Below are 9,984 nucleotides of genomic sequence, written 5' to 3' on the forward strand. Positions count from 1 at the left end.
CATCTGGTGAAAATTTCATGTCATTAGCACCTCTAGTAATATATTTACTGAGAAAAATGGTGACGTGTTCAATACTTATTTTACCCGCTGTATATACGCAGCATACTAGTAGTATATAGATGAGTGTACTTGAATGTATAATTTGGTAAACTTAAAAAGACAGGATAGGAACAGTACACTTATAGTATACTTTTAATAAACAAACAAAAGTTCTTAATTTAGTCCAAAGTAAGTAATAAATCAATATACTTTCTAGTACACTACAAGTTCATGTTGTGTGGTATACTTATTAAAATGAACTTCAGGAATACTACTTTTTGCTAAGGGTAGTTTCATTGTTTAAGTGCTGCACTCAGATTTAAAAGCCTCAGGTGAAGAAGCATATTTTATTTCTACCACAATGATTTGGATTTAATTTTGTTGCTTTTCAAACCAGAACTTGTGACTCAGAGAAACAAGGCAGCAATTATCACACGGAAAAACTGTGTAATTTTAAATGACTGTGAGACACATACGCTATTATTTTTATAGGTTGTCTCATCTACTTCCTGTTGATCAAACAATATAAGAAAAGAAGAAGTGAATGTTTTGTATTCGCTACTTACAAAGAATTCAAAAGCGTTTGGAGAAAACATGTCGAGAACCGGGTTCACATCTGCGTTCTCCTGCTCGACTTCAACTTTCAGACTGAGGGAATTCACAAAGTCTGGGGTTTCCTGTTCAACACAAAAATAAAAGACTTGAACAAAACGTCTCCAAGCCAGAAAATACAAATAAAGTCAGCACATTGTTTTTACACTTACCTGAACATAAACCTGGTTTTCAACACACTGGGATGCTGATGAGATTGTCTGTTTAACTTTCAGGTAACGTTCGTTGTTTTTTACAAACAGCCCTCGTGAYGTCACTCGTGATCCCAGCAGGTCAGCATCCAGAGTCAAAGTGTAGGAAACATCTGAAATAAAGGTAAAAGTAAGAGTGCTTGATATCAAAGTGCAATACTTTTTTATTTTCCCCAAATGTCTGGCAAGCTGACAGTCCCACAACATATTCAGAGAGCAGTACTTTTTCATATTTATACTTGTTTTAAAGTATGTTTGATATTCTTTTTACATTTTCACACTTATGGCTGACTTTTTGCCAGCAGAATTAAGTTTTTTATTTATGTAAACCCTTAAATTTTTGAGAGCCAAAATGGCATCAACGTTAATTTGAATTATTTTTCAACATCTTCAATTGCACAAAACTAATCAAACTGATCAGTTCATTCTCACAAAAACAAAATTGCTAAAAGTAAGAGAAAAGAGAGCATCATGTTCTCACAACTTTTGGAAAAGGCTGAAAAAGAGAAAACAGCAACTCTGACATTTCTGTAAAATCTGATCTTTTATCACTRATTAAAAGAATTACCGATGGACCCCACAGTTTTCTTGGGTCTGAACGAAGCTGCAAAACAAACTTTGGTGTTGAAGCAGGAATGCTTGCGTCCACTAACATCACAGAGTTTGTTGAAAATGTTGATTTTATCTGGGTTGAATGAAGCTGTAGCTGTAACCACTCCCACTCCTCTGGACCTGAAATCAAGTTCAGTTTCAGAATAACATCAGCTTCACCACATCTACTAATTCACTCAGTTTTAATTAAACACGCATTTCATGCGAGTCCAAAATGTTTGTTTCTTTGTTGAGTTTAAAGCTTTGACGCACCAGAGCTGCACCACTTTGCCATAAGCACCGATGGAGACGTCAGGAATGGTATCACCATTCAGATCTTTGAAGCTATCAAGCGATCTTCCAAAATACTGAAGGTTAGGATCAAGTTTGGAGCCAAGGATTCTCTGTGAAATAAATATAACATACACACAACTGTAGAGATGATTTTCTTTTAAATTAAAAAAAAAAAGAAAAATGAAATACTGATTATTGTGTATTATTTTCTTCCACTTTAAAGACACAAACACTGGCTTTACCTGCGAGAACTGTTTGTTTAAGGTCTTCTTGTCCCCATTGTAGACGTAAACAACACCTTTTCCGTTTTCCTCCAGTGGTGCTCCAACCACGACGTCACTGTAACCGTCGAGGTCAAGGTCAGGAACGGCAGAAATGGCCATTCCAAAACGTGAATTCTCAGTCGGGGCTGGACCGGTGAGGAATCCCTGCTCATTTAGGATACCCTTCAGATGAAAACACAGAAGAAGTCTGTGAGCGATGGAGCCAAAACAACCGTCTAAAGCTCCCARTGACGGAAGCAGAAACTATGAATGAGAACTTATTTTTGTGTTTCAACATGACGATTGGTCTCTCAAATGCAAAGTGTTTCTAAAAAATGGCTTTTCGTCCAGTGTTACCTTAGTGACAGAGAACAAATAGACTCTGCCTTCTTCTCTCTTCAGGTCACTCATGTACATGGGCGCTCCTACCAGAAGAAGGTCTGACACCCCGTCCATGTCCACGTCCAGCGAGCACAGAACACTCCCAAAGTACGAGCCGATCTGCAACATCCAAGTTATGGCTGTTTACTTTCTGTTTACTGAAATCTGTTTGCTCCTGAGTGTGAACGAACCAATCCCTGACGTTTGTACCTGTTTCCCTCTCTCTGAATCTATGATAGCAGTTTGCTTGTCAGATCTGACTGTGTAGACAATAACTTGTCCAGAGTGATTGGAACGAGGCGCACCGGCCACAAAGTACTCTGCAGACCCATCGCTCAGTGTGGTTAGAGAGTAACCTGCAGATGAACACACACAAAAAGTGAAAACTATCCGTTTAACTGAACCTTCAGCCATAAGTTAGGTGGAGTAATAAGAAGTCAAGTCATTTTACAATTTTAACTTGAACAAATGTAAACAGAGAAATAAAGGAAATGTAATGTGTCGACAAAAACAAATGCAATGAATGTAATGAGAGGTTTTTGTGCATGCCCACTTTGTTTTGCAAAGAAAACCAACATCCTGTGAACCTAAACCCACAACAGAATATAACGTTTGACACTTTTCAAGTAACTGCTGGAGTAAACTCTGTCTCTTAAAAACACTTTTTGAAACTTTCCACGAGGGTTGGCATTTATACCAGCAGGAAACTGAAAGTGGTATTGTACAAATAATACAAATAATGTGTGTATTTGTCTCCATCAGAAAAYATCACTAAAAACATACACTAGAAAACATGTTCCTTTTGCCAAACAAGGTAAATATTACGACATTTAGATGTATTCACAACAGGAAAGTCCTTTGGTCCACTGTCTGGACTTATTTATTTTTTTTTTTTGGTTTGGTGCAGTTTTTGTGCTTTTTTGCAAGCAGACCATAATTTATAAACAAAATGCCACACGGGTGACGTCATTGCTTCCATTTGACAGAACTGATGAGGGCGGGACTGTTGGTGCTRTTGAWACAACTGTAATACCATTTAGAATTTCAAGAGCAGCTCATTAAACAGCAGTTTCACAATGATATACTAATTTTGGGATGACGAAGATGATCTGAGTACCCTGACCCACAACGGGTCATTGTTTGTAGCATAGTGTAGCGTTAGCAACACTGAAGGGCTAATTGCTACCATGCTGTTTAGCAATGGTGGCTGGTGAAATCGAAAAAAGGTGCATGTTTTCTGCAGTTGGTTTGGTTCGAGGCCGGACTGTATTCAAACCAGTAGCAAACCGCACCACGTTGGTTTAGAAGCGGACTGAGACCACCTCAAAAATGAGTCTTGGTCCAGTTGTTTGGTCCGCACCAGGGTTCACGAGTGTGCATAAAATGTCAGGACCAGCGGGGGAAACAAACTCTAGACTATTTAAAGCCAACCAAATGTGTCAGACGTGAAAGCACCCTTAGTTTCTTCAGTGGCTGTGGTTAAAGAGCTAATTTGTCTCACTGCAGGTGTGGAGTCTCTCTCAGGTGGTTTTTAAAATCTACATTTAGCATACTGACACCCAGACGTAGACATCTTTTTGACTTTAAAGTTTCGGTTTGACAAATTAAAGGAACAGGTTTCTTGCATTCTTAAAAATACAGAAGTGTTTTACTTTTGGAGGTTCTTGGCTGATTGTAAAACACAGAAACCTACCAAAGATGTCCTAATCTGAGGTTTCATTAGTGCTCTCTTTAACTCATTTTGTTGTTGTTGAGGTTTTACATTTCTTTAGAATAAAGAAGTGGTGAGTCTACAAAGTTCTGAGATAATAGTTTTACAAATGCATTCAGTTTCTTTCTTTTAATATTATCTTTTCAGGCACAATAACATAAAACGCTGTTAGTTTTGCATACTGTATGCATATTTAGTTTGTTTTACTGTTCACCTTGTTAAATTGAATCAAAAAGGTGACCGGACGATTTATTCGACTCTAAAAAAGGAACATATTTATTGTTAAAGGAGGTTTGTCAACTCCAAACTGAAAACTGTACTTTTAAAATGTGTTCTGTGAATTATTTTCWAAGTTGTTTAACTCTTGTGCAAATCCCTCACTTGCATGTACAGCATGGGTTAACCCAACATTTCATGCACAACAACTGATGTGGTTTAAAACCTTGATCTCCACACCATTCAGCTTGAAATGAAAAACATCTTCAGTAATAAAAAGGAAGTCCAGTTTGGTTCTGTTTATCAGGATTACCGTGTCCTGGAAGGCTAAGAACCTGCAGCAGCGTTTATTAATGTTCAGATGGTGTGAATTTATTTTACATTTTAAACTTGTGTTTTTGAGAATCACAAAAGGTAGGAATACAGGATATAATAAGTGACGTTATGCATGACTTATTGCACATTTCATGCACAGAACAACAATGTAATGATTGTGGTTTGTGTATTAAGCGCCCCAGAGGAGTTCTGAAGCTTATCAGAGCTCTTTTAGAGGCCCTGCCCAACACATGTGGGTTGTTWTAATGGTGTGACTGATCTGTTGTTAGGCCGTCACACGTTCTGTCAATTTTTCAAAACTGTTCATGCTTTGCTTCAATAAGCCTGCCAACAAAAAGGCAAACAAACAGTACTAACTATGGGCGTGGAAGTGGGGGGAAATGTGGACTGACTACCCAGGGCCCAAGAAGGGAGAGGGGCCCATGGAAGTCCTGATTTTATTTATTTATTTATTTTATCCCAAATGAAATGGGCCCTTCAATTAATTGGTGTAGTAATTTATTTCAAATATACTGATAACATAACCTAAGAGAATGAACTTTATTTTACTGTCCACACCATATTGGACATTCTGGGGGCCCCCCTCTTGGAGGCGCAAAATGGTTTAGTCCGCCCGACAGCAACCAGGAAGTGTGGAACCCAGACACAGCTGAAAGAGCTGCGGGCGGACCTGGACAGACAGAACTGGGGGGTTTCCCGTGGTCTGCCTGCTGACTGGCTGGCCTGTTCAGCTGGTTAAACGTTTCGGTCGCTCTACAACTTTTAAATATTAACAATTTGGTGTGGTCAATGCGCCTCGTCAGAGCTGCTGCATGTCCCGGAGTCCATTAGTACACAAACCAGATGTAGCATAATGTTTTTTGGTATTTGAACACAGGTAGGCCAAATGCATCAATTCAGCTGGTGAATGAAAGAACCACTCATCAATATAATCTGATCTGACTGTAGCTTAAAACCCTAATTATGCTTCTGTATTTAAAAGAATACCCCCCTTTTTTCTTTTTTTGCTTATGCACCTCGTGCACTGGCATGGATAGAGGCCCACCGACATCAAGAGTGTACAGGGCCCAGAATTTGGTGCTTAAACCCCTGGTACTAACCATATAATCTTAATGGTGGAGATAGTTTTCACTCAGAAGGTGCTTTGCTCAGTCTCAGTTCTCCAAAACCAACCTAACTCTCATATACAGGTAGAGTCAAATCATTCATCCTTACTTTACCAAACACCACACCGTTGCTGCAGATTTCAACTGATACAATCCCAWAAAACAGCTGGTCAAACGCAGAATAAAACTGYAAAAGCTTACCCAACAAAGAGCTGTGATTTCTGTCCTGCAGTGACCCCTCAAAGGCAGAGAATGGGAAAATGGTTACTTTAGAGCCCGTCTGATGGACGACGGTCCCGCTCCAGGCGTACGCTCCCACAGCTCCGAGCATCATCACATCCTTGATCGGCACAAAGACAAGTTGAGCAACTAAAATAAATGACAGTTTTATTTTACTTAAAAGGGATAAATCCTACTTTAAATGACTGGTACACAGGAGAGATGYTCTTAAAGGTGGTACGGTTCTCAAACAAACACAATCATAAAATATTTTTTTTTACTTACCAATAATAACACACAGAGAAGACTAAAACAGATATAGCTTAATTCATGCAGCAGTATTTCTSTTGTTGTCTGCAGTACCTGCTGTTTGGCATAATGAGCGCTGAATCCAACCTGAGACATCTCCATCTGGAAGCTTTCACCTTCTTTCCCAGTACCTAGTAAAAAACAAAGCATTAAACACCACAAACTAAAAAAGAATGAACAACAAGAGCAGAAATAAAAAATAATATTCACCTTCTATGTTGAAGATTCGGTTCCCCAAAGTTCCAGCGATYGTGGACAGAGCTGCCTCGTCTGACACGTTGAAGAAGAACTTCTCAGTRGGTAAACTAGCAATGGATTTGATTTCTTCAATCAGGCTTTCTGTGTCTATGTTGTTTCGGATATAATAACCCAAGACCTGCAGAAAAAGCGTATGTTTCACAGAATTTTTAAGCTTTAAACACACAATTTCAAAACGGTTTGCTTCTTAGATTCTGTCGGCTCTTAAAGTGGTGAACTGACAAAAAATAATTAGAGGACGTTACGCAAATCTGTTTGTAATATCTCACCAACAACTAAACAAGAAAACAAACCAACATTATTGTAACACCATCCAATCTAGAGCATGATTTTAAGAGACGTTTGTAAATTAAGTTGAAGCTGCAGTCCTAAACCCTTTCCAGCAAAGTGAAATTATCAAACACCCCAACAATAAAGTCACAGTAAGGTTAGTGAATGGTAAAGGATGTACCGCAATGCCAAATCGTGTGATGCCTTTTGTCTCACACTCAGGAATGACCGTGGCTCTTAAATCCTGATCATGTGACTCGCCATCAGTAACAACAACCAAGACTTTGGCGGCACCAGGTCGCCCGCCGTAAGTCGCCTTGAAACCCTCCCGACTGAAGAGAGAGGACACAAAGGAAGTCATTTTTAAAGCTGTGGTTTTTAAACAAACTACGAATGACAAAAGTTACAAAAAATATATAAGAAAAACACTTTCATTTTAATAAAATGCTGTAAAACAAAAAAACATAACACCAACCTGGCAAACTGAATTGCCTGGAATGTATTTGTTAAAGAGCCGTACATCTGGTTGATTTTTTTCGCTGCAGCAATCATCTCTGCTTTGGTTTTAAATTCATTCAGTTTGAATTCAAATTGGGGACGTTCTCCATACTGGATGACACTTATCTGGAATAGTCATTAAAATTATAAGATGAGACAAAGAACAAAGCAAAGACAGACTGAAGCTGATTTATTTCATGTCACCTGTGTACTTTGAGGCCCKATGTCTAAGGAGGGTATTAACTTCAGCAGGAAGTCAGTCATTGGTGGCCAGGGATAAATGCTGTTTGAACCATCTAAAACAATCACAATGTCCATCGGCCCGCCACACGCTGAAAACAAACAGAAGGAACAAATATTTATGCACAAAGAATAAAACTGAAGACAGGTTTAAATCTATTGAACTTACCACAGTTAATATTTAATTTTACATTTAACCATCTGCTGCTTGCAAGACACAAAACACAAAACTTTACAAATGCTTAAATAGATGCAAACAGTGATTTTAGCTTTGTTTTTTGTTTCATTGATGCCTGAAAGCAGTCAAAAAGGATGAAACACAAGTTAAAGCAATCACTGATCAGAGTAAATTTGCTCACTCTGAACAGCAGGAGAGAAGGCAGGTTGAAGTTGAAAATAGGGGTTCAGTTTTGCACACAGCCCTGGGTAAAAGTTTTGGTCTCCACACTGCTGCCCCCAAAGTGGACCACACATCTGCATCGGAAAAAAAAAAAGAGAGGAATAAGCACAAAAGTAATGGATGCTCTGTATTTTTGCTGCCATTAAAAGTTCTGATTTAAACCTGAATTACCTCACATTAAAATGTTAAAAGTTCAAATTTATACAGGAAAAGGTTGAACTGCTCCCTACTCCCTGCAATGCCAATAAATTTAAATAAACCACAAACGCACTTCCTTCCTTCCTGTCTTCTTTTTAGGTAAAATGTTCATATTTATGTAATTTTTAAAAGAATGTGTGTCAGACTGCTTGATGAAACAAATTAATTTATTAAGATCTAATTATTTTATTATCCTGTCCGNAGCTTGAAGCTGACAGGATAAACTACAATCAAAAATGTAAAAATTAAATGATTTCCAACATATTTATGAAAACACACACACCAGAACATACCAGAAAATCATCGACAGCTGGCATCCAGGTCAGAGTCAAACCCAGGGACATGTTAGCGTTGACATTTTTAACATTTGGAATACTAACAGAATCTGTAAATAAAATCATAAATATCATGAAGTTTAGATTACAGTTGTTAATAACTTTGCTATTTGATCAATTATTTTCCTGCCATGAGTTCAATGTTTAAATAAATTTCATGCACTGGTGGAAAAAAGTGATTTCCTGCAAACAAAAAAACAAAACAAAACAAACAAAAAAACAAAACAAAACAAAAACAAACAAAAAAAGCTAACAAGACCCTGTAGATTTTTTTTGGAGGGGGGAGGGTGTTATTGTTGTTTTTATATTATGGGTTTATTGTGCATAATTTTGTAAAACACCTTGAGCTGCTTTTAATATGAAGGGTGATTTATAGGTCGAGGGAACAACAAAACAAGAAGTCTTACCTTGCAGACTGAGTTTATCGCAGCTGTTTCTGGATCCTGAGACTGGACATTTGTAAACATCCCCCTTCCTGTTTGCAGAGAAACCACTCCATGGAGCACCGACCAGGAGCCTGCAGAGAAACAYAACCAGTCTTTATCTGTGAAAAGGTTTTTAAAAAAAGCACATGATCTTTAAAGATGCAGTAATTCTGAGATAACAACGCGGTTAGCATGAAAATGTGAACAAAAACACCTTAAAGCTCCCTCATCCTTGCTCTCTGCCGCTCTACAGCCCTGCCTCCTCCAGTTGTGTCCTTGGGCAAGATACTTCATCAGTGTATGAATGTGATTGGCACTGATTAGTCTCCATAGATAATTGCATATGTTAGCTTTGTAGAGACCTAATAGAGTGCTGTGTGAATGTGTTAAAAAATRAGCAAGGTTCTTTACACTTTACCTGTTTAGATCAGTTACTAATAATGACATGTGAATGTTTGAGTGAGCCATACAAAACCATCCGGACACAGCTGTGGACTGATTAGCTTCAGTTTAATCTGCCTCTGACAGGCATCAGCTAAAGAGTGACCAGAACCCGGAAAAAACACATCAAGTAACCAACCTCTTYGCATCCTGACCCCACCTCATTACATATGTTAAAGGGGCAGGCTATTTCTATACGGAGTCAAGATGTCAGACATTATTGCTCACGCTAATGTTTGAACACAGTTCTTATGTGTGTTGTTTTAAATCAGGCATGTATCTAACAGCCTCCTGAGTGTGTGAATCCCTGGTCAAGAGTCCCACAACCCAGTCTGCACATAAAATCATAAATTAAATCAGAGATAACACATTATAAAAATATATTACTGTTCACCTAATAAAAGACTATACAATTGGTAGTGTCTTTAAGTCATTAGTAAACAACCCCAAAAAATTTCTTCAAATGGGTAAATGAGGGCACAGATTGTAGTGTGAAGCGCTTTTGAGTATCCTGGTTGGGTAGAAAGGCGCTATACAAGTACAGTCCATTTACTGGCTGTTTCTGACCAGCAGTTCCCTTAAAGCACTAAATCACTAATAGGGGAACTAATTTCCTGATTAGTGCTTTAGGGATTTTGCTAATTTTAAAAT

The 9,984-nt window shown here is 38.2% G+C and overlaps 1 protein-coding gene across 1 annotated transcript in view; it reads right to left on the reverse strand.

Annotated features, from left to right (window-relative positions):
• Positions 1 to 9,984, reverse strand: part of itga2.2 (integrin, alpha 2 (CD49B, alpha 2 subunit of VLA-2 receptor), tandem duplicate 2) — a 25,651-nt gene that overhangs the window by 9,844 nt on the left and 5,823 nt on the right. The window contains exons 3-18 of the mRNA XM_014011760.1: positions 8,875 to 8,984; positions 8,426 to 8,517; positions 7,894 to 8,008; positions 7,499 to 7,626; positions 7,272 to 7,420; positions 6,978 to 7,128; positions 6,479 to 6,644; positions 6,323 to 6,399; positions 5,942 to 6,080; positions 2,582 to 2,727; positions 2,348 to 2,491; positions 1,970 to 2,173; positions 1,707 to 1,837; positions 1,411 to 1,574; positions 804 to 955; positions 606 to 716 (exon numbers count right to left, since the gene is read on the reverse strand). Of these exons, the coding sequence (XP_013867214.1) occupies positions 606 to 716; positions 804 to 955; positions 1,411 to 1,574; positions 1,707 to 1,837; positions 1,970 to 2,173; positions 2,348 to 2,491; positions 2,582 to 2,727; positions 5,942 to 6,080; positions 6,323 to 6,399; positions 6,479 to 6,644; positions 6,978 to 7,128; positions 7,272 to 7,420; positions 7,499 to 7,626; positions 7,894 to 8,008; positions 8,426 to 8,517; positions 8,875 to 8,984 (2,179 nt within the window). The remainder of the gene's footprint in view (positions 1 to 605; positions 717 to 803; positions 956 to 1,410; positions 1,575 to 1,706; positions 1,838 to 1,969; positions 2,174 to 2,347; positions 2,492 to 2,581; positions 2,728 to 5,941; positions 6,081 to 6,322; positions 6,400 to 6,478; positions 6,645 to 6,977; positions 7,129 to 7,271; positions 7,421 to 7,498; positions 7,627 to 7,893; positions 8,009 to 8,425; positions 8,518 to 8,874; positions 8,985 to 9,984) is intronic.

This window comes from Austrofundulus limnaeus, unplaced genomic scaffold (genome assembly GCF_001266775.1).
Source record: "Austrofundulus limnaeus strain Quisiro unplaced genomic scaffold, Austrofundulus_limnaeus-1.0 Scaffold84, whole genome shotgun sequence".
Lineage (NCBI taxonomy): Eukaryota > Metazoa > Chordata > Actinopteri > Cyprinodontiformes > Rivulidae > Austrofundulus > Austrofundulus limnaeus.